The sequence below is a fragment of the Dreissena polymorpha genome, chromosome 16, assembly GCF_020536995.1.
Source record: "Dreissena polymorpha isolate Duluth1 chromosome 16, UMN_Dpol_1.0, whole genome shotgun sequence".
NCBI classification, from domain to species: Eukaryota; Metazoa; Mollusca; class Bivalvia; order Myida; family Dreissenidae; genus Dreissena; species Dreissena polymorpha.
The window spans coordinates 17,399,200-17,425,416 of record NC_068370.1 but is presented as its reverse complement, the minus strand read 5'-3'; the positions used below and the strand labels follow the sequence as shown (position 1 = coordinate 17,425,416).

General features: G+C 31.8%; 1 protein-coding gene across 2 annotated transcripts in view; it reads left to right on the top strand.

The window, feature by feature from the left end:
• Positions 1-1,482, top strand: part of LOC127862286 (ovostatin-like) — a 46,686-nt gene extending 45,204 nt beyond the window's left edge. For both annotated transcript variants that reach the window (XM_052401354.1, XM_052401353.1), the window contains one exon: positions 580-1,482. In XM_052401354.1, the coding sequence (XP_052257314.1) occupies positions 580-612 (33 nt within the window). In that variant the 3' untranslated portion in view covers positions 613-1,482. The remainder of the gene's footprint in view (positions 1-579) is intronic.
• Positions 1,483-26,217: the final 24,735 nt, after the last annotated feature.

Here is a 26,217-nt window from a genome sequence, read left to right as displayed (position 1 = left end):
TATTATTATGACTACGTAGATTAGGCATAATTTACCCGTTTTTTGTGGCAATATTGGTTTATAGATCAGTGAGTCGTATTGTTCAGCATCTGAGGCTTATAAATCAGTAACCAGACTTGTTAACAATATACGGTTTACCGACCAATGACCCGTATCGTTCAGCCCATTTGGTTCATCTGCCAGTCCTCTTAAGCAGCTGTGGTTTAAGAATCCGTTACGAGTCTTAGTAAATATCGTAGGTTTTATAAATCAGACCTCCTTCTTATTAAGTATCAGTTGGCATATATTTACATCTTTACACAGTTTTCCAAGATGCAGAGCACTGAGATGTAGGACATATCGTGCATGTGAACAAGCCATTACTACAATCTGTATTTCAAAATGGCCTGATATAAGTTGCTGTATGTGTAAATATAAATGATTTGTGTGAACTTGAGGGAATAAATGACAGTCCGACCTGTGGATATTTTTATGCAAAGTAACCCAAAATATGTATGTATTGGACACTGCGAAATATGTGTAGGAAACACGTTGTCGTGATCGGGCATAATCACGTTTTTCTTTTCTTATATATTTCAGCGATGGTGCAAAAAGCAGATAAGTCGAAGATAAAGCGGATGGATAAATATTGATTGTTGTTGACATGGAAATTAAAGCATTTCTTTAATTATTGATTGAATAACGGATCTTAAAAAATGTAGGTGATTACTCTGGAGAGATTTTAGCGAACCTTTTACATATGTTGTCACTATATGTGTTCTTGGGTTAATTGTTTGTCGTCCTAAAGACATAAAATTGCTGTTACGTATATAAATACACTAATGATTGTTTACTTTTATTTAGTTGCACCCGAACCCTTTTATAATGAGTAATAATCGTGTCTGCAATTAAGTATTGTCAAAAATAGGTTTTATTAGAATTTGTTTGCAACAAACAATTTTATAATTATAAAAAAATCCTTTCTGTAATTTAGTATTGTTAAGAATAAGTTTTATTTTCGAATTAAAATTTCCCTAAAAAGTGTTCATAGAAAATTTAATACGATACGTTTTATGTTATTGTTCCCTCCATTAATATATTTTTCAACATTTGGCTACATTGTTTGGGACTCTAAACGTCAAAGCATCAAAACCATAACGTCATTTCACAGTGTATTGTACTGATAACAGAGCGTTTCTTTAACGTTTCTGTATCAAATGGGTTCTATCAGAATTTCATGATGGAGTAACGATTAACTCCAGAAGCATATTTCTAATCGCATGTAATAAGTGTTTGTACCTGCATAAAAATAACGATATATAATTGTATATCACAAGAAACGATCCAATCATGTATTGAATAAAAATTTTAACAGACTATGAATTAAACGGTTGCTGTGTCCCCTTAAATACGTTATTAATAATATTTATGTTTTATCTTGTGATATATAATTTACCTGTTTATTTTAAATGAGCTCAGTGGTAATAAAAAATCCCAATACTATACCGTCGTATATTCTAAACTGTCAAATGACATATATTAGCAACCTTGTCAACCACTAGTAGAAATAACTGTCTATTAACAATTCATATTGGGACTCGTGCGTCTGTAAGGGCAATCAATCGTGATGAACAGGCGTGGCACGTTGTATGCTTTTTTGCTTATTTGCTTAAAAGTTTGGCATTGCGAACTGAGACTCGGTTAGCCCAATTGTTTACCAATACCTAGCTTGATATCATCACAGATATCGATGTTTATGACATTCTTAAGTCTCTTTCCTTTGACGAAGCATCAGGACCTGATGGTATAAGCAGCATTACTTTATTAAAATATTAAGCTGAACTGTTCAATTCTGTGAAATATAAAACGTGCACGAATATTGCCAAACCGACTAAAAATAAGCTTATGTCAGTGCAGTTTGCAAAGTATTGATAGACAATTTCTCTGTTGAACACACTTGGCTTGAATTAAGACAAATAACGGACCTCCAGAGACATCCACTGAAAATAATCTGTATTTAATAATTAAAAAAAAAAACAACAAAACAAAACAAACAAATGAGTATATAAGAGTTCAAGAAGTTTCACCTCCAGATCAGCCCATTGTTAGTAGTTTGGTCTAGTTTTTTTAGGTCAGCTCATATAGGTAATTGCAAGAAGAAGGTTTCGGAGATTCAACATCTTTATCTTTGTTATTGTTTTACCTCATAATAAGTACTAAGGTCATGGTTGGTTATTTAGATCAGTGTATTAAGGTTATTACATTGTTGTATTACCTTTATCCATAAACATTTGATAGAGGAAGCCCTTTCGTCAGCAATAAATTACGTAAGTAGGTCACTAGATCAGAAAATTTGGGTAATTTAAATGTTGCGTCTCTCACTGACCTAGATTCATGAACATCGGATTCAGGCTAACCATGCATAATCGTCCAATGCAAGCACACATGTTCAATAATGTTAAATGTCAATGTCAAACTTTTGCCCGGTCTTGTATGTAAGTCGTGATTTTTTTAATCAATTTCAACGGCACAAGTTAATCTAGAATTCACAGCGAAAACATCACAGTATTTGCGAGACAACGGCCTACAGGCTATTCAGTGGTTACCTCGTAACAGCAGATTCAAGGTTAAGTTGAAGAAAAACTGTCATTAGCGGTGAGAAGAATATTCGTGTCAATTATTATCGAATAAATGGTGGCCACAAATTAAACTGGTCACATAGCAATTTCGCTCACTTTGTAACTTAAAACACGTTGTAGCGCTGCCCAACTTTTTTCTTCAGTGCAAGAGATTGCATTATCTGGACAGATTGTTTTTTACAAAATGCATAGACTTATTACAGTGTTCTATTTGCAACGTCCGATACGTGTGAGACGCAGATATGACAAGACAAATATCAGCTAGCTTAGACAGGTGTCTATTATTCCTGCTTTAGTGATTAAGCCATTTTATAGTTCTTCCACTAATCAACGTGTAAGAGAAATTCAACCCATGGTAAGAACACCAAAATCATTCAACATATTGCGAATTTCTCCAAAAGAGTGATGTTATCCGGTGACCCCACATTCATGCTCAACGACAAACATCTTGATTCTAATTGGTAAAAACCCTGGGACAAAAAATTCAATGTTTAGAGCTCATCTTATATTGGTAATGCAAATAACAAAGAATTGAGGTCTGATAATTGATGTGAACTTCAGTCCAGTTCGGATTAAGGCACATAATTATTACTGCCTGTTTATTGTTAGGGAAATGTTAACACAAGAGTTTCAAACTAATCCGTTTATATTTATTACTGTGTTGTAAATGTTGTTTGTGTCGTTAAAGAACAAAGAGAAGTATTGGCAGCAGCAACACGCTAGGATATTGAAGAGCATTAATTAGGCGGAGCGTCAGCATATTGCCAAAGTTGTTGTTAATTTACTAATGCAGTGTTTCTTTCTTCCTTCTATGTACGCTTATGTATTTTTAAGCCGCCTAATCCATACTAAGATCGTTGTTCCAGAGCAGTGTTGAGCATGAATCTAAAGAGGCGAATAAGTCTGAACGGCAAAGAATACATGTGCACAGCTGAGTTTACCTCGTGCTTTGATCGCATTGCCAACACAATATGACTTTTTTATTGCATGACATTTAGTACATATGTTTTGTATGGTTGTCATTCGTATCAAGGACGCTACACAAACTGTGAATGAGACCAATCGCTCTACATGCGCCGGCTATTATCAACTGGCCGTGAATCTTCTATTCTTAAAACAGAGAATTCCGCATTAAGGTCTTTGTAAACCATTTAGTCTAAGATTGTAAGTTGCAATGTGATTGATTCGTTCATTCGATATGTGTTCAGCTGATCTATCTTTTAGGTGAAACGTGTATTTCTTCTTTTAATGCATCATTACTTTGTGTTGTGACGTATCACTTTGCATACAATGCGATCAAATGAAATAGATTAACACATACTTTTGATTGAATGATATTTAAAACATTATAGAAATGAATATATATTTTAATGTGCAATTTGTTAGATAATTACGAAAATATCTACCTTACGTTACTAAATAAATTATCAGGATTCGCAAGATGTTTTCATATTTCAACATATTGGGTACATAAATCTGTATTTACTACAGTAATATCCAGTCGAAAATCTACTGCATATACTATAATCCATCTTATAGAAGAAACTATTTAAGAAAAAATATCAGACTACACTTAAAATCCAGCAGAGAACTTTGCTTTTTATGAGTTGTTAAAAGTGTGAACATGTATTGACAACCTTAAAATCACATATTAAACCACAAATCATTGCAATTTTTAATACGGACAAGCTTTATCGTAAGATTTCATCCAACTATCTTTCAAAAGAGAAAAGCATTACTAATACGGGCGCTTTATTCACGAGAACAGAAAATATGTCTAGTTACTTTATGATAAAAATGTGTATTTGAGTGCTTTATCTGTTTGAAGATGGACATTCAAGACTCTTTTATAACACAACTAGTCTGCTACCATTATTTGTTTACGCTTTCGGTATAAGTTGTACGATTTGACATTAAAACAAACTTACATGTATTAGTGGTTATCATCTTTCCTTAGTTAACGATTTGTATGAGGAAAAGGCAATGAACATTGTAAGAATATTTGTCAAAGAAAACGCAATCATAATAACAAACAGGACAAGCTTCAAAACGTCAAAAAGCAGAATCACGATAAGCTCTGACATTTGAATGACACAATGTCGAATAGTTCTCACTATTCGTACCATCGCCTTCTTTAGGTACAAGGTTTTCGCAGAAATAGTCGATGGAAGATAACAACTGTCAAGGAGAAATGTTTAATCGCAGAGTTATTCGAATGCTCTGCATTACACCAAACTTTTCGACATTTCTACAGCCCACCTGGGTTCATGGCAGGGTGCGTATCTTCTTTCACAGATGAGAACAGCAATTTATCAATAAAGTTGATATACATTTTAGTTTAAATAGCGAAATTTATCGTCGTTTCCTAATTACCAGAGCTTAACTATATCCAAAATATTCGAAAGACATCTTTCAAATGAATTGAAAAAATTCTTTCGAATAACAAATGTGTTGAATAAACATCAGTCAGGCTTTAGAGAAAATCATTCTTGCCAAACAGCACTGATTCGACTTATTGATGAGTGGCTCAAAGATGTAGGTAACGGTAATTGTATTGGTTCTGTTTTTATTGACATGAAAAAAGCTTTTGATTTAGTAGATTATGAAATTCTCTTATACAAACTAAAACTTCATCACTTTTCGGATGGTACCGTGTCCCTTTTTCATTCTTATCTTAGTCAAAGACAACAATGCGTTAAACTAGGAACTAGTTTTTCTACCCCTCTTACTATTAAGAGTGGTGTCCCTCAAGGTTCTATTCTGGGCCCTCTCTTGTTTCTAATTTATATAAATGATATTGGGTTATTACTAAACCAATCAGACATAGACTTGTATGCTGATGACTCGACACTACATGCTACAGGGGCCAATCCTTCAGAAATTCAAACTAACTTACAAAATGATATTTATTCCATACAATAATGATGCACCCTCAATAACATGATGATAAACCCTAATAAATCAAAATGCATGCTTATTAGATCAAAACAAAAAATTAAGAATATCAACCTTGATCTAAAAATAGATAATAATGCTATTGAAAATGTCACTAGTCATAACATTTTAGGACTTTATATTGACAAACATCTGCAATGGAAAGTACACATTGATAAAACATGCTCTAAAATAAGCAGTAAAATAACTCTACTAAAAAGATATCAAATTATCTCACTTTTGATATGAAGAAATTATTTCATAATTCATACATTCTAACATGTTTCGATTACTGTTGTACGATCTGGGGCAACGCTAATAAAACCAATTTTAAAAAAGTGAATATTTTACAAAAACGCGCAGCGAAAGTCATTCTACAAAAGCCAAATAGAACACCATCCAAAGAATTGTTTTTATAGCTTAATTGGCTCTCGTTTAATAATAGATGTAAATACTACAAGACATATTGATATATAAATGTGTCAACAATCAGACTCCAGAATATTTAAATAATATTATAACTTTTTCTCAAAATCAAAAATATAACTTAAGATCTACCACCCATAGCGATATTGTTAATACCAAAGCAAATACAGGTTATAAGAAACGAGCTTTTTCATACCATAGCATGGATATTTGGAACAGTATACCGATTGGAATAAGAATGTTATGCTCTATCTCTGCTTTTAAAAGGCAATATAAAGCACATTTATTTTCTAATCAATAATATGTCATATGTTGTTGTTGTCTTTTTCGCTAATCAATGATATTTCATGTGTCTCTGTCTAAAAGGCAAAATGTGTGTTATGTATTGGTGTAAGAAAATATTGTTTAAATGTTTTACTTGTTATAGACCTATTTGTGTATGTTAGTTTAAGAAGGCCACATTGTAAAAAAGTATTGATTCATCTGCATAATATGTATAATGCGTCATTGTCTTTATGTGTAATCTTCTGTTAATAAAGCTTTTATTATTATTATTATTATTATAATCAATAATATTTCATGTGTGTCTATCTATGTGTGTTATGTATGGGTGTAAGAAAATATTGTTTGAATGTTATACTTATTATAGACCTATTTGTGTATGTTATTTTAAGAAGGCCACACTGTACAAAAGTATTGATTCATTTGCATAATATGTATAATGTGTCATTGTCTTTATGTGTAACCTTCTGTAAATAAAGCTTTTATTATTTTTATTATTAATGCACTGCTAACTTTTTTTGTAGTTATAACAAATTTGAAAATTTAACACTAAATGGTTTAAAGTAATATCACAACCACCTCATACATGAGGGGAGATGATTGTAATGTTTGTTTGGTAGCACATTTTTTTTGGCTCGCAACTTTGAGTCCATTCATTTTTTATATAACGGAAGTATTGCTATGAGTTTAAAATGAAAATGTATCTGGCAATAAGTGTAGGTTTTGCAAAACAACTTTAGGGGAAAAATAAAAACAATAATTAGGACCCTGAAGAAAGAAATTAACTGCTGCAATTACATCAGTCCACGCTTCCTTATCGTTCATTGGGGCATCGTATGTACGTAAATTGTTAAATCGTGTCTTACAATTTCGTTTCTCATTTCCCAGTAATTTAATTCGTACCTTTTTTTCTTTCATTATAAAAGATCATCGTGAATGAAAACGTCTGCAAGAAGATTGCAAAAATACGTGCACAACTTGCCAGTGTGACGATATGGAGTATTGAAAAAAGAGAGACGTAATTATTACTGAAACGCGATACAAGCGTCATTTGATTCGCTGAATTATTTGAGAAAAACAGAATACGGTATCATTGAGGAACTATTGATGCCTCCAAGTTGCCTTCAAATATTCCGATTAGACAACCGGTACGGGACAAACAATCATCACAAAAACGATAAAAGCACAATAATAGCGACCGAGAAATATATTTTATAATATGATTTTGAAATAAGGGCTGACAATTTACGTTTATTAATAATGAAATTGATACATACGTTTAATGTTTTTCCGTTGTTAGTTACTTATCTACCGAATGAAATGGTTGTTATATAGTGTATTGGATATTTACATGTATTAGTGTTAATTCGTGTTTATACAGTATATAATCTATACATAGTGCACCCATGTTTGCTGGTATTTTAAGAATATAACACATGTATGAAATATCAATTTAGTATTGGTACACGTCGATAAAAATGATACTACATAATATCATTTAATATGTGCCATACCATAGTATATTATATATATCTAACAAAGGTTAGTTTTTAAAGATAGAAAAACTATGGTTGCTAGTATATCATTAAGAGGCAGTTTCGTTCCACACATTCTAATAACGTATTTATATTTCTGTGCGACATATTTTGTTAGAAAGTCCGAATGTATTGCTTAACGCAAACAGGTAAATGTCGGTAGCCTATTTCGGTATTTTAAGGCAAGACGGCCAGAAAGGCTGACCGCGTAATGACTTTCATATCATGCATTCGAGATTGACGTTAATACGTTTTAAGAAATTGCACATGGAATTTAATAAGTTTAAAGAAAGTGCACAATCCGTGCTGGAGCGCTGGATTATGCGAAACCAAAAATATTAAAAAGGTTTGTCTGTCAGTTTTAAACTATATACCTGTTATAGTTCATATAAAAAAGAACAGAACATAATCTATTGATTTGGGGCATTGAGTGTACAACTGTTGTTACAGATAATTATTTCTGTGAAGAATACGATTGCTTTTAGCTCAACATCCGGCTAGCATCGTTGACAAATGCGATTCCGATGTTTGCCAAGGTAGTTCTCTCACTGAATTAATCATGCTTATTAAAACAACAGCGTACTTCAATTATGTGATTTTTATGTGGGAACATTTGGTTAAATTTCTATTTTCACTGTGACACTAAAAATATCAGGTGCCAATAAAACAAATGTTTTTAATAGAAATGACAATACCTGTTTGAACTATGGATAATCTGAATTCGATAACCCATTGAAATTTCTTTTCAGAAAGGTCGTTTGTGTAATGCATACGGCGCTCGGGTTTATAGTCTGTCTTTGGTATGTGACCAACTTTATAATGTATATGATGTTTTCATTTTTGTTTAATTTGCAAATTTATTTTTATATTTTGCTCGACAATGTACATCATGTTCTCTACAATCCTCGTTTGTAATTTACATAGACACGCGTATTACTTTCACACAATGCTAATTAAAATTAGGAACATTGTTTGTAGGTTTTCTAAAGCGAACGCAACAAATCTAGCTGTCGCGGTTGTTTTTTTAATTTCCAAACGTGTCGACATTTCTACAGCCCACATGGGTTCTTTAAAAGGTGTGTATGTATTATTACAGTTTGCACGCGACATTTGTAAACACTGTCTTCATAACTTTAAGTTGAAATAGAATAAGGAACGGTTGTTCAGTAATCACGATAACTTAATTCAACGCTTACTTCGTTTGGAGATATAACAAGATGAAATTTAAGATCTCATTAACAGTAAATGGTTACATAATGATGCTTAGGTTATCACGAAAGTGTCTCACGCACCTCAGAAATTAAGAAAAATGATAATTATAGAAGCTTTCTAAAATGAAATTTATTTGTTTTCGCAATGTTGAGTGGATCCATTGTTTTATATAAGTAATTATAGAAATTACATACAACTAATGAAATTCATAGCATGTATAATGAGTGTGCGTGTGTGTGTATTTATTTGTTTTGTTTATTGCCATTGTCTTTTTGTCGTATATAATTACGTATATAATATCCTATAATGCATGGCCATGTTTGTTTATTTACCGACAATGTCTTAGTTTTACTGTCATATATATGAAAAGTGAGCTACATCGCTAGCATAATCATTTTTTATCGTCATAGCAACTGATGAATATTGTTATTTTGCGTCTACTTAAAGCCAGTTACATTTTGATAGGAATTCCGATTAGATTCGTCCAGACTTGAATTTAGGCTAACCGCTCTTATATTCAATAGTTGGTATAAAATATAAGGCGATTTACTTACAGTCGTGATTCCAGTTTCTGCTTTTTCTCTACGGACAACGAAACGCATCTAAAATTGCGAAGTTGGCTGATGTGTTTGTGTGGTATTTTACACCACTACTATTGATTACGTTTTTTCCATAAAAGTGCCGAAAGTGTTAAAGAAAACAACGGTTATATCCGCTATACGACATAATTCAAATCCAAAATACTGCTTGACCGTCATCAACATCGCCCTACGATAAAGGCCAAGAATCGGACAACACCGACAACTTGATGATTATGACTGGATTTTCTTTCAAAAGCGTTCACTTTATGCAACCAAATAGGTTGAATTAGGTTACGTTCAGAACAGCTGGGGTCGCAATTGCAAAAAAAAATAAATCATTCGGCTTATGATATCTTGATTGGTAACGTTTTCAATGTGTATTTCCCGCATACTTTTTATTTGTTGGATCACCACAAGGCGATTCTATACCTTTCTCAAGCCACCATGCTAATGTTTTTGACTATTAGCTTTATTATGTCTTATGTAAATTATGTCATCAATCCACTCTTATTAGCTTTTTTCTTGCTATTTTTAGGATGAGCTGTAACTAATTGTTAAAATTATGAACAAACGCAAAATTAAAATGAATGAAGATGAAATGTTCTTCCTGACGCGTACTCATTTTGCAAGCGTGTCTGCGACTTTTATCGCTATGCTCAATAAAACGGAAAAAAAGATATGTAGCATATAATCCATAGTAATTATAACATTTGTATTGTCTTTATTACAAGCACGAACTTAATTCATTAAACTGTTATATGGAGAAATAAGTGGATATATTACTGTTAGAAAACCTGAATTCAAGTAATTAAAACAAGCATACTTTAAAAACCACATTTTTGAATGATATGATGTGATTGAATATCTTCAATATAAATTTGAGCGATAGCTTAGTTAGCCAACAAATCGCTTAAAATATGTTTTATTTAGTTATATGGTAGTTTTCTCTTTTTAATCAACATGTTTATGGCATATACAAATACTGATAACTGTTCTAACATGCTTATTGGTACATTAAATGACACATTAAATGGTGCAGAGAAATTATTTCAATGTTAAATATTTGTTTTTGCTAGCTATAAATCGGCATATGCGTGAAGTTTGAGTAGAGGCAAGATTGAGCGACTGGCGCATTTCGATTTCAACCATGAGTTCATCCACAGTTTCACTAAAATTATCTCTACACCTCAACCATCATTTCAGCGGCTGGTTAATCAAAGAAAATGAGGAGCGTATTAAACGGGATACAAAATTGAAAAAGTTGTTATTGAGTAAAACAATACAATTGAGGACTTATTAGGCCCTAAGTTGTAAAGTTCCTGAGTAAAGATCGACGAAAAAAAATAAATCTAGTGCTCATGTGTGAAATTATGCGACCTTCGAATCTTTATTGTTTCATAAGAAAGTTTATCAAATTAGCATAAGGAAGAACGGAAACCTGTCACTATAAAATGTGTTATTGTTAAAGGTGCATAACAGGATATCGAACAGTTCACCTAGTATGTTCCGAGGGTGCTTTGTATAATCGAGATCTTGTATTGTATTCAGCTAAGAATGCACATGATGATTTCGCTTATATTTTTGTTAACTCTGTTGAACAAACCGCTAAGGATCTTTACAACAAGTTTAATATGCCAAGAAAATGATATTCACTTAAAATGATAAAACTGAATACGATGCTGCAACCACATGTCATATATGCAAAGGTGCTTAAGGCGAGTTCAGATAAGATGGCAACGACGATAGTTCGCGATCATTGTCACTTGACTGAAAAGTTTAGATGAGCAGCACATTCAAAATATAATTTAGGGTTTAAACTTCTTTAATTCATTCTAGTATTGCTACACAATATATCTGGACATGACAGTCATCAATTTATTAAAACGTTTAGTAATAGAGGTCATAACTTGGAAAAGAACATTTCGTTCTGTAAGAAGATTGATGTTGTCACCAAAACAGTAAAGGAAAAGCCTATTTATCATGAAATAAGGGTTATCGATAGCTTTAGGTTTATGCATCGTGTTTTGAATCTATAATCAAGAAATCTCACCAATGAATAGCTCCGCGAATAGGTAAAGGTTTATAATGGCGATGAGTTAACACTCTTGAATAGGTAAAGGTTTATAATGGCGATGAGTTAACACTCTTGAACTAGGTAAAGGTTTATAATGGCGGTGAGTTAACACTCTTGACATAGGTAAAGGTTTATAATGGCGATGATTAAACACTCTTGAAATAGGTAAAGGTTTATAATGGCGATGAGTTAACACTCTTGAAACAAAAAGGCATCTTATAATATGATAATGTGAGCTCTGTTGAGAAACTCGCAGAAACATCACTATCGACAAAGGAAGCATTCTACTCACGGTAAAAGCTAAAAGTCATCACAGGTGGTTAGCGTATGTCTATGATATTAATAAGAAAAAAAGATCTTTTTGAATTAAAACAATTAAATTAGAACGAAGTATCAACTTTTCTGATTTATTTCATTATCAAATATATTTATAACTATTTGATAGTGATTTTTTTGCAGAGAAGTTGATTTAAAAAAAATTTATTTGATTATTTTTAATTCAAAATAATGTTTTTACTCATTAATACCATTGTCACACGCTTACCACCTGTTATATCCATGCGCCTGTATGCGCGACGAAATAAAGTCTTTAAACTTTAAGATGTTTTCGATTGCGTTTTATTTAACGTTTTTTTTGTATCACAAGGAAATGCGGACCAACGCTTTATATTTATGTCCCAGATATAACACAAATTGTATTGAAATCGGTGTTAATATCCTCAAAATTATCTTGCTGTCGACAATCATTTTCCTAAAATAGATAATGTCAATTTTGTTTGCTCATTTAGACTGATGCTTATTTGGTGTTCGGAAAATGTGCTGAAATAATACATCTTCCGGTAACTGACATATTTCCATTATAGAAATTGCATTGATTTCATTGTGAATTCTCGCGTTTATTCCCAACCGCCTATTTCCCGAATCGTACATCTTAAATATTTCCGCAAGAAACTACAAAAGCATATATTTAACTCAACGACATGGTCTTAAAATCGCCTTTTATCGTTGTGTTTGAAACGTAAATTATTGCTCTCGTTACATACGAGTATTTCTTATCAATTTAGATAAAACATTCTGTGTTGTTTATTTGGTAAATCGGTGAGTCTAGCTCTCACAAATCACATATTTTTATGCTGAAATGTATTTGATAACCAGAAGGTAGTCGGTCAATATAATAGTTGTACTTAAGGAGCAACTAGGAATACATTTTTTTTAATAATAAAGTGAAACTATTATTAATAACAGATACAGGAAACTTCAGTACTGTACAAGATAAACGTTTTGTTTGATTGATTCATGTACACCTTTCTTATGATGGGGATAAAATACTAATTTTGAATGCGTGTCAAAAACCTTCAACATAACATTCACATATATTCTTTATTCTCCATGGACTATCTGGTTATGATCTATAGATTTGTTAAGTGAAAACTAAATAGGTTTCCCCAGTCAATGTCAGTGTGCATGCAAATGTGTTGCATGGCTGGCATTATTTATTTGTTACTTGCGCTCTTTCCAATAATATAGTTCAACCGATGACTTGGGTGCGCTTTCATCAGATCAAGTGAAGACAAAAGCATGTTTTGATAAAACGTATGCCCTTTTTTATATAAATAAATAGATATTATATGTTTAACAATACAAAAAACTACATAATATAAAATAAAAATAATACTATACATCAACTTATCTGGATTTATAATATTTATTTTAAGACACTGATTGTGTTTTAATGAGTAAAACTCTTTGATTTATGAGTATTTCTGAGACATCATACATTACTTTTTTGTTTCAAAAACAATTATAAACTTTTAACATTCAAACACTGCATTATTACCAATATTCAAGACCGCTTATCGCAAACAGGTTTTGTTATTTATTACCTAAAAGCAGCTGTTAATGTATAACAATTTACACACCATGTGCGAAAAAGGTATAGTCAAGTCATTGATAATATTGTACACGAATAAAGTGAATATGTTTTTTTTCAGGCAGATAATGTTTATGACTAAGCAGTAAAATAAAAGTCTGCCCTAACACAACGTGGATTGCTTCGGCTTAGACGAAACTTTGGCATGAATAACTAACCTCTTTAGCTGTTGTAAATAATCGTGTGTATGAATAAACTTAAAGACGCCTCATAAATCAGCCATTTCTGAATATGTCTTACATAAAATAAGTTGATATATATATTAAAATAATTTGATTTATTTTGTAATTTGGTGCTTATGTTCGAAGGCATGGCATTACTGACTTTATACAATCATTGCTCAGTTAATGGGACTGGCATTGTATATGGCGTTATATTTTGATGGTTAAGTCAAGCATATACGGTGTAATAATAAGCTTGATCTTACTTTTAAATGAGATCAAAATTATATTAAACTATACGTTTCCAATTTATCTCAATTTATAATTATATAATATAGTTATAAACAATCCAATTTTACCGAATTAAAATATTTAATCGAATTGTTTCACAATATTATTATTTATATATTTTTTCTTATCAGTTAAATACCTGTTCTTGATAAGTGTCGTTTAAATGAAATTATTATTAAATTTCAACAAATTACAGCATAAACGAAATCAACTTACTTGTTGTTATTTGATTTAGTGACACACATGTTTATAAATATGTATAAATTCGAAATCTACAAGGCACTGTCTTACTAGTTTAATGGGCCTTTTCGGACAATATTATAATGTTGTTAACATTGTGTACCGACGGATTTGTGTTTTTTTCATTAACAATTTATTTCCTATAAGGTTATCTATATTTGAAAATGATAGGTCACAGTTTAGTATTCAAGTAAAAGAACAAAATATTCAAAGTATTATTTGGTGTCATATAATTACATACGGTTACATTAAAAAGTACGTAAATACCATACACTGCACTGAACAGGGACGACCCACCTAGATTGGATTTTTGTTTAGTGGAGACATCCATTGAACGACCCAAAAGCAAAAGTGTCGTCACTTATAAGCCTTTGCGGACGGCACAGGCAAAGCGTCGAAGATGCTTTACGCACATGCATAATGTCCGGTTTTCCCTGGGAACAAATAAATTTCTTTGTTACTAACAATCCATCGTAAGAAGCTCTCGACCCTTGCATGGATTCCTTATTAAGTTTGTTCTCTGTTTTCGGATACTTTTTAATAATTTAGAGTATTTTGGATAGCTAACATGAATACACCATGTAAGTATATTACCGAAATACTTTAATATCAATGTGTTGTCTTTAACAAAAATTAATCGAATAACTACCTACCCTTTCGTTTCGTTGTCAGTCCTGAAGTAATCATATGTTTGACATAATTGTAACACAGGCTTGAGCATTATGCTAGCTTGGCACAATACCTGCGAGACTATAACATCGCATTGTGTTGATATGTATTGACACATGTAGTTAAGATGTATGTAATCCCGATTGTGTAATTGTCTGAGAACATGGTCACTTGGTAATTAAACAGTTTACGTGCAAATTCAAGACAATGGCCAGTTATGTAAGTATAACTTTATCATCCTAGCATATTTTTTTTTATTTCCCGTGTATAAAGGTTTTGATTCCCTCATCGATCATTACGCATATGTTCTTTTTCCTGGTAAAGTTTTATTACACCCGTGTGGTTTCAACGTTGAATATGTAATAAACCCACTTCATAAGTATGTAGTAGTACATGATATATTATATAGTATGTATCGTTATCATTTTATGATAAATGCAATGTGTGTTGTATTGTATCAATTAAGGGCGATTTCCCCCATTACAGTAACAGAATAAGTTCTTTTGTTTTGTGTTCATGAGACAATCACATGCAATAACTTTGACATAATATGTGAATATTTGTAATTAAATTTGCTGTGTCTTTCAAAAGGGTGCAAGTCTGCGGATAGTTACGATTTTATTTAAAAATGTAGTATGCTTAAACGCCTCTTTGAAATATGTGTTAACATAATCATGTTCCATCTTTGCTAATATATAGCAAATATAGCTAATATATATATATATATTTATAAGAAATCGATTGAGCATTAACAAATAAAAATAAAACATTACTGTCATGTAATTAGCCCTGTCATCGAGTTTACAGTATCTGTTACATCTGTTTAACTAGGCCAAACCATTCAATGGCCTACTGTAATTAATGGTTGGAATTTGACGATCTGCCTATAAAAATGTTATCATACCCGGAATAATATATTTCACAATTACTTAAAAGTTACTTCGTATGCAATAACGTCAAATATGTTGGAATTTGCATGAAGAACACTTGCAATTTGTATTTTTGAAACATTCCCACCGCGTACGTTGAATGTTTGGATACATAGCTTTACCTATCACAAACGACCATTGTCATGGCTTCGCTTCATATTTTACTTGCATAGTCTATAAAATCTATCTTTATTACACTATTTGTGTTCTGAGTATCCGGCGAAATCAATAATCTATTTAATATCACACTGACAGAAGGTTGCTGTAACATTAACGTTCTGGTTAGTCTAAATCTATTGCAAAAAATATTAACGTATGGATTTATTTTTAAATAAACGGAATCAATATAAAAAATAGTATGTTTTCATGGTAACCGTTTTAATTTGGTGAACCCGGATGTAATTATTTTTTATGGGAATGTCAAGTATGGAGATGTTCTGTCATTATTAAATGCATAAAGCCGAATGGTGAGTTTAGTTCACTGCAAAATAAGACTAAACCCACTTACTTTGACCATTACATTTCCGTTGCTTCCACATTTATTCATTTGTGTGTGTGTTCGCACAGTGCGTGTGTGCGGATTTGAGTCATTTCGATTTTAATCTTATTGTATGCATATTTTTGCGCCGCCTTACATGATAACTGTCTTTTGCATTGTTTTATAACTGTATACAACTTTTCAATAAGAAAATCATCATATAAGACGTTAAAATAGTGGCAACACACTTATCTTAAATTTTGTTTTAAGAAAATTGTATAGATTGTAATAGTGTTACAACAATACAAAAAATAAATACAATATCAGTTCAAGTACTTGTAAAAGAAATTAAAACGCGTCTTCGCTTATTCGTTTACCACCGTTAAAGTCTTTAATTAAGTGCATGATTGCTCTGGCGTAATAGTTATGGTGTCCGCCTAGCGACCGGGAGGTAACGTGTTTGATCCCAACTGTGGGAGCATTCTTCCCTATATACATCAAGTACTGGTTCTAGTTCAAGCAAACGGACTCGAGAGCGTTTCAAATAAGCCTTAGGCTTTCTATGCAATCGAGCTTAAATAAATAGGTTTGAATTAAGTGCATGATTAAAAGAAGTGCTACTCAAAATAAAAAAAAAACAAACATTTAAAACTGATCTTAATAGATTTATTACTGCTAAAGAATCTTCATATAAAATATTTTCACGAGATAAATGTGTTTTTGAAATTCAGTTGTTTACCAATAACATTCATCATGGTTGCAGTAGTAATTTACAACATATCTTTACAACCTTATGAATTGACGGGCAAAAGTCACTGTCGTAGTTTGTGTACAAAGGTGCCTTTTTAGAAAATACTTATCTTATTACGGATCTAGAATTATTAAAACCACGAGTGCAGTATTTAAACGTCACAAACAAATCTTTTCATCTGCGTCAAAGGCTTGCGTGAAGGTAGTGACAGAATTTCATATTATATTACGTACTTTAAAGCCCTGTACTGTTTTTCTAACTTTCTGAAAATCTTAATTGAAGATTCTACGTGACATTACAGCTGAGGCGCATTTATGTATTAAAGATGAGACTGCTTAATGGAGAAGAGTGTTTTTTATTTGTGATGGTTTGCAAACAATTCATTGTAGTTAATTAGACTATTTGTCACATATTGGAAATCAAATGTACCTCTATATACTGGGTTCCATCATCGCAAGCTTTCATACTTAATTAACCTTATCGAATTTCAATAAACAGAACAGAACAGAACAGACAGTTTATTCAGACTTATACATATGTACATCGTCTTTAATGCATATATTTATAAATTAAACAATGTCACTTGTCAAAATATAATGATTTTGACAAAATCAATGATACAATATTATATATATATTTATTAATTCAATGTGTAAATTCAGTGAAATTTCAAAACAAAATATGAACAGAGAAAAAACAACGATTTTAAAAAGAAGAAACAGACTTATTTTAAAGGCAGTAAGGATAAACTATTACGTTTAATTTGGGTATGGTATATATGGTATAATTTTTGCAGAAAGTACAACAACAGAAGAACAATTGAACAATTCGCATAAAATCAATGCACAAAGGTGACAGCTATTTATGGGAACTTAATGAGAAAAAACTATTAAGTCAATTAGTGGTATTTATAATAGAATTTCGTATAGTTAAGGCTTCTTTAACATATTTACATACATTAATAATTTTAAATTTACATGTTGATGTCAATAAATTATGAAACTTTGCAACAGATGGGTTCATGTAATAAATACGTTTAATGTATTTTTGCCGTAGTAAACGAAAACATGCACAAACACAAATAAAATGGAATTCATCCTCTATGTCCCGTCGATTACAACAAAGACAATACCGTTCCTCACGAGGGATATTGTTGCGTGAGTACCTTCCGGTCTGAATTCTCAACGGGTGGGCCGAAGCCCTTAATTTAACAAAGATTTTTAGGCAATAAATCCAAGTAGTTCTCATATTCAAGAGAGGTTTTAAAAATTCTATACCTATCTAGAACATAACTTCTATTCATATTTCCAAACCATTCCTGCCTAGCGGTGTCAATAAGTCTGCATTTAAATTCACATACAAAAGAACTACTATTAGTTATTCTTGCAGTGTCAAACACAAACAATAAAACTAAGTACCGATATATTTACATTACGATGACGTCTGTTTGAAGCTGATTGTATAATCGATTTAACAGTCAGAGAATAAGCTGACAATGTCGTAGTGAAAATGCACTCGATAAACCGTCTTTTACTTAAAAGCTTCAAACAATGAAATATATAAGCACGCACAAGTGGCATCAAATTTAAGAAAGGAAAATGGTAGTCTTAGCTAAACAATAATTAGTTTGGTAAACTTAAATTTAATAGCGTTTATTTTCAAAAGCGCTTGGTGCGAATCTGTTAATTCACCATGCTGTACTCTTGGCTTTTTCCACCTTCTTTACTTATTCCCCAAGTACATATTTTGCTACGTCCCCGCTTCTTCTTTTTTCTAACAAAATATACAAATAAAGTTTTACAATTGACGATTACTTTTCCAAAATATCAGCTTTTATGCACAGGTGGTTAGCGTGTGGCTATGATATCAATTAGTGTAAACATCATTTTGAATGATAAATAATCATATTATAACGAAAAATTAACTTTTCTGAAAAAAAAATCACTATCAAATATATATATAACAAGGTATGCAACTCAAAATCACACCAAAACGGGGTGCATCGCTTTGAACAGCCATATCTTCATCAATTGTGCAGCGATTTTCACGATCTTGGTCTTATTCAACGCAGATATATTTAAACATAACGTTGTGTTGTGCTTTGTTTTAAATAATTGTTTTCAAAACAATTTTCTTTACCATTTAAACTAGTTCATTAAAGACATTGATTATGCTGTTTATGGCAATATGAAATTGATCAGAATTGCTTTATTTAATAAGCTTGTTATATTGGCAGCATTCATGGTAACGGTGAAGCTGTACGTAACGTGAAATTTTTGCACCGGTTTCAAACGTATTAGAAGACTTATTTTGAAATCTTTAGGTATCGGTACGCACTGCAAGAAAAAACAAAATGAAATATTTGCAAAAATAATGTTCTCAAGGGTGTGTTTAATTTTTGTTCAGCCCATGTAAACCATTGTGAACCCCGTTGATTCTACACCTTGATATAGCAATAACCAGAAACAGTTCTATGTTAAACGTACATATAAAACATACCATGTTTTGCAAAATTCATACATATTCATAATATTTTTCTGAAAATGAAGCGACAGGCTATCCTTTATGAGAATCGCCAGAAAATGGACACACAATTAACAGGCAACTGCAACTGTTTTACTGAGAAAAATGAACTACAATACATTTCTGGGGTATATCAGCATGTCTTATTTTGACGATTGAAGCGCAGCCATTTACTATATTATCCCCGTAATAGGAGAATGAAACATGACAACCTGCACCCATTCTGCTATCCCAGTCAAAACTCTCTGGACGCATAATACACTATATCGTCGTTAGAAAAAGTAGAGTTTAGCGGCTGTGTCCTCTTGTGTCGAATAGGTCTTTTTATTCACGGTATGAATTGAATGCTTCCAACGTTAAAGGGACTTTTTCACGAATTGGTAAATTGATAAATTATAAGTTTTTGTTACAGAATCGCAAAGTTCGTTGTGTTTATGACAGTCATACTGAACATTTGAGATTGCTTATATAAAGTATAAAATACATCACTCATTGTATGAGCACGGATATCCGAGTAGTCAAAGCGTTATACTTATACTTCAGGGGTCAGTGGTTCGAGCCCATTTGTGGGTTACTTATTTTCTTTCTTTCTTTTTTTTTTACTGGAGCTTTTTAAATCAAATGTTAACATTTATCAATATAAAGCATTTAATGACAGACTTCAATACATGCCAAAATATGCGAAAAGGTCCCTTTAAATGGCAATTCACTTCCAATTCGTGGGTTGCCTTCTTTTAACACCAATAACTAGTGTTATGGTAATACTGTTAAGGTAAATAAATACCCGATGCAACGAACATGGCTAGAATAGTTACAATCCGAAATTTCTTCGATATATTATATCATGTTACGAATAACTGGAATGTTCTGCCCGTGGTGCCTTGTTGATTTTGCCTTGTGTTGATTTTTCTGATTGTTAAGGTAGGTGAAGTAACAATTTACCAACATCTTCATGACGTTAAGCTCTTACGGATACATGAAACTTCTGTTCCCAAAAGGCAAAGCCATAATTTTTGGTTGCTTTAGGGTCAAGGTCATATATTAAGTTCAAGTGCTTAACATAAAACACTTTCGGACTGGTCAAACCGATAAGTGCAACATGTATTAAGTGATTTGAAATCAATCAAGGTCATCTTTGAAGGACACAATTAGGACAAAATCATGTTCAGGATAAACTAAGGCTTGTTTAAGATATATTTTCCTGATATTATTTAACGACTCCATAATGACTTATCAGAAATATTAATCTATTTCGACTAAAGTGTTAAACAGAAAATCCAGACATATTTTTTCTTGGTCAAGATATTTCAAAGTCAAAGGTCGAGAATTATAATTGATACGCTTACATTCGGCTTTTTCGAGCTTTTTTCTTTACTTATAAACATCGTGGTTCAATTTATGTATTTAGATCGAGATTATACTTCAAGGTCAAAGGTTTAAATAAAATTTTAAAGTTAAAAAATGGAATGATTTTGATAATAGTACACCGAAATTGCTCAGACCTATGTGAGACGGTGACTTTCCCAGAAAATAAACAACAGAAAGGTGTCTCGAAGGTCAAGGAAAATTTTATTGTGTAATAGGGTGCCCGTTCTTTTATATACATCGCAACGAGACGCTATCTTTTAATGTAAGATTAAACTAATGACCTAATATATAATACATTTAGTAGTCGTTTCTTGTCAATATGACAATTTCTTACTCTGTCAATAAACCATTTCATCCTTGCAAAAATGTTATAATATCTCTGAGTTTAGTTTGAATATGTACGTTATAGTTTAAGAAGAAGCCTTTGCAAAGTCTTTGTTTATAATTATGCTTGTTATGATGTTTGCATTTAATTTGTAAAATATATCAAAAATAATCAATGAAAGAGCAAAATGAAACCTTTCCATGTTCAAAGGTAACACATCAGGTAGTATATGATGCATACAGATTCACGCTATACTCTGAACGATATGTAATTCACCGTCCTCACCGATTATTTGAATGGCTGCTGATTCTTACCAGACATTGACATTTCAGGGTCCAAGAATTCTATTCCGTCGATTGCTTTGACAGAAGTACAATTCTTGGGTAATACTGACTTAAATGCTATGTGTGCATACTATTGCATAGTTACACGGTAATACATTTGACAAGAGTTATTTTATAGCCATTTAATTTAAATCGTGACACTTGTGTTTGCATTGATACGCTTTCAGGAAGGTATTGGTCGAGTGTGAATTTTGGTGCATCTTAAAAATGTATTAATGTTTGTTTGTATGATGTGTACTCGTGTTTCAAGTACGTTTGTTCTGTTGCTCTTTATGTGCCATAATTATTCAATAAAAACAATTGTTACCATACACAACACATAAAGAAGCTAATAGGTAATTACTTTCGTCAAGGCAATTAAGTAATTCTATAAGTAAAGTAAGTCTATAATCGGTTTATTGTATATGGTAAATAGGCCTCACCCAGGTTTGCGCGAAACATCAATCAGGCCAAAGTTGGTTTAATTAAAGTGAATGACGCTCGAGACAGTCACACGTACAAACAATTATCATTTGGGATGTAAAGAATTCTTATCAAATAAAGCTTACACAAAAAGAACATTGAATTAAATTATTGGTATCAAGATATCATTAGAAAATCTTTCTTAAATGCACACCAACATCATGTAAATCAGCGATACTTGACCAAGATGTTTGAATATTATAACTAATAAAACAGGTTTTAATTTACGAATTATTTGTATATTGCCAAACAGTATATTTTTTGTTTTTCAGCTTATATAACAAAGTTTGTTTATCAATGCAAAACAAAGCGTTCGTTAAATTCATTATAAATACATAATTACGTGGTAGTTATATGCATTTGTGTGAATTTTAAATACGTTTTTGGATATCTATGTTCAATCTAATGAATTATTTGTATACTGCCTAACACTATTTTGTTTTTCAATCAATATCAAAAAAGAAGTTGTTTTTATTGATGCAAAAAACAATAAAGCGGCTTAAAAGTAATATTTGTAAGATATGTAATAAGATGTTCAAGTAGAACAGTTTAATATGAATGTACTTCTAACAATTAGAATGATAAATCACATGCATGCATTTTTGTATTATATAGCATGTGGTCCGAATGTGATTAATCTAATCAATTTTTTCGCTTTTTCGCTCCATTAGATTGGCTGATAATAGGATATTTATGCTACAGGACACATGTTAAACGTGTCAATTAGGATAGCAATCAAACAAACTTTTGATATGGTTATTGTGTCCAAAATAAGGCTAATCTAATGTGTTTTTCGCCTTTTCAGCGTCATAAGATTAACCGATTATTGGATAATATTGTGACAAGTAAACGTTCCATAAAGCAATTATTGATACATACTTGTAGTGATGCTAAATACATTTTGTATCTTTGATTAACTCTTTTTTTTAAGGTAACCACTAACATGTGGAAAAACGATCTTATCTTGGATGTAGTTGAATCCATTCTAGATCAGTCTCGATGTTTTAATTTTTTAAGTGGTGATAATGATTTTGATCATAATGTTTTTTTTCTTAGTTTTAATGTACTGTATACGAATATGTATGTAACTAGTTTTTTAAGATAAGCAAATTAACTTGCACAAGTGCAAACACATGTACGTACGCACGAACGCAGGCACGCAAGCACGCACGCACACACACACACACGCACGCACGCATACACGCACGCACGCACGCACGCACGCACGCACACACACACTCCGATAGATTAACTGATTGCAAGATATTTATGCTACAGGAAACGTGTTTAACTTGTCAATTAGTATGCATTTACTATTGATCTAATACAGATTTATACCAAGTTGTAAAAAATGTAAACAGGTAAATGCTAAGATAGCAATCGATACAAACTTTTGATATGCTTTTTGTACCCAAAATAAGACTAGGCCAATGTGTTTTTTGCCTTTTTAGTTTCATTAGGTTAACCGATTATTGGATAACATTGTTTTTTAGCCATTTTAGCTTCATTAGGTTAACCGATTAGCGGATACTATTGTAAACGTTCTATAAATCAATTATAGATAATAACTAGTATCGTTACATACATTTACGCGAATTAAACCACGATTTGTTGATATCTTTGATTAACTTTTTAAGTAACAACCAACATGTGGCAAAACGATATCATCTTGGATGTAGTTGCATGAAGACACAATTATATTGTTCAGCGGTGCATAATGTATTGGTACATACGGTCCTGGCGTGGAGAACTTTTACCAAATTGTCAAATATCAAAACTGCAAAAGAATGTATTCTAGATCATCCTCGATCTTACAGTTTTTCTTAGTGGTGATAATGATTTTGATCATAGTGTTGTTGTTTTTCTTGGTGCTATTGTACTGTATACGAATATGTATGTAATTATTCTTTTTTAGAGAAAAACAAATTGGCTCGCACAAGTGCAAACACATGCACGCACACAAAATCAAACACACACACACAAACAAGCACGCACACAAACATGCACGCGCACACGCCCCCCACACACACACCCGCACACGCGCGCACACACATACACGCACGAGCATGCATGCACGTGCACACACACTGGCACGCACGCGCACACACACACCAAACACACACACATTCACACACAATACCGAGTACGCACATGCACGATCGAATGCACGTACGCTTTTTTGGGCATTTTTGTACGTTTGCATGTTTAGATAGACATCCATATAAGTTGATCTTAATGACTATTATAAAGTAAAAAAATGACGCAAGAAACAAAACCACGCAAAAGAAATAATAAACGCACATTAAACATAAAGTAATATGTATATATACACTCATGTACTAACTATCTTAATTTTTTTATATAAATATTTCATTTATACAGAAACTACCGACCACGCACTTTTTTCCATTCATGTTATTCATGTCTTTAAACACAACTCGTTCATCTTAATAGGCAAGATCCATTATACAATAAAATAATAAAGCCATTTGAAAACATTAAAAATATGTGAAACAATATGCTCTCTCAATGTCAGAGGTTTAAACAACAGTGAAAAAAGAAAAAGTCTGTTTAAATGGTTTGATGAAAATAATTACACAGTGTGTTTACTACAGGAGACACATACCAGCGAACTATCAAAAACTCAACGGCAATATGAATGGAATGAAACAAGCTTCTTCAGTGGGAAAAAGTCAAATATTGAGGGCTTGGGTATTTTAATAAAAAATAGGGACAATGTAAACATAGATGATTTTATTGAATTAATACCTGGCAGACTATGTACAATAGATAGTAAAATAAATAACCAAGAATTAACCTAAATAAATGTTTATGGCCCAAATAATGATGACATTAGTTTTTTTGAACAACTTGAAAAGCATCTTCTTCAAAATTTTTACAAAAATTATATAATAGGAAGAGACTTCAACACAATCCTAAACCCACAACTAGATAAGAAAAACGGTAAACAAGACACACAAACAAAATGAAGAAACAAAATAAACAACATAATAAATCATGTAACTTAATTGACATATGGCGAGCATCTCATCCGGAGCAAACACGTTACACATGGCACTCAAATGGAAAACCAGCAATATTTTGTAGACTCGATTACTTTTTAATTTCAGAAAATCTATGTAACATGAAACATAGAGCCAAAATAAAACCGGGCTACAAAACAGATCATTCAATAATAGAAATAAATATCGATAACAAAATACAAGACAAAGGACCTGGATACTTTAAATTAAATAATACTATACTGCTAAAAGAAGAGTATCAAACACAAATCAAACATGAAATAAAATCAGTAGTAGAACTTAACAATAATAGTAATCCAAATACATTATGGGAGCTGATAAAGGGACTGTGAGAAACGTAAGTATAAAATTTTCATCTGTGACAAACAAAAAGAAATATGGAGAAAGATCATCAAATTATTGAAAAATTAGACACATTAGAAAAACAATTAAACAATAACACTGCTGATGATGAACACATTATAAAATCAATTAAAGAAACAAAATTAGAATATGAAAATATTATAGAAGAGAAAATAAATGGCATGTTAATTCGAGCAAGGGCTATACACATTGATCAAAATGAAAAAAGTTCTAAGTACTTTGCAAATTTAGAAAAACGACATTATGATAGTAAAACCATACATAAACTGAAAATAAACAACAAAGAAATCAGAGACACAAAAACTATAAGACGAACAGAGTAAATTTTACTCAAACCTTTACAGTAAAAAAAACACATTTAAAGTACAACAATAGTAATACATCAACTTTTTTTGAAACACACATACAACAACTCACAGAAGCTGAAAAACAATCATGTGAAGGCCTAATACATGAATACGAGTGTCTTACTGCTTTAAAAGAAATGGGTAATAACAAAAGCAGAATTCTACAATGTTTTTTTGGGATGACATAAAAACATATTATCTGAATTCTATTAACCACTCATATGTAACTGGAAACTAAACCCAACTTCAAAAACAAAGCATCCTCACACTCATTCCAAAGCCAGGTAAAGATTTAGAGTCACTAAACAATTTGAGACCTTTAAGCTTATT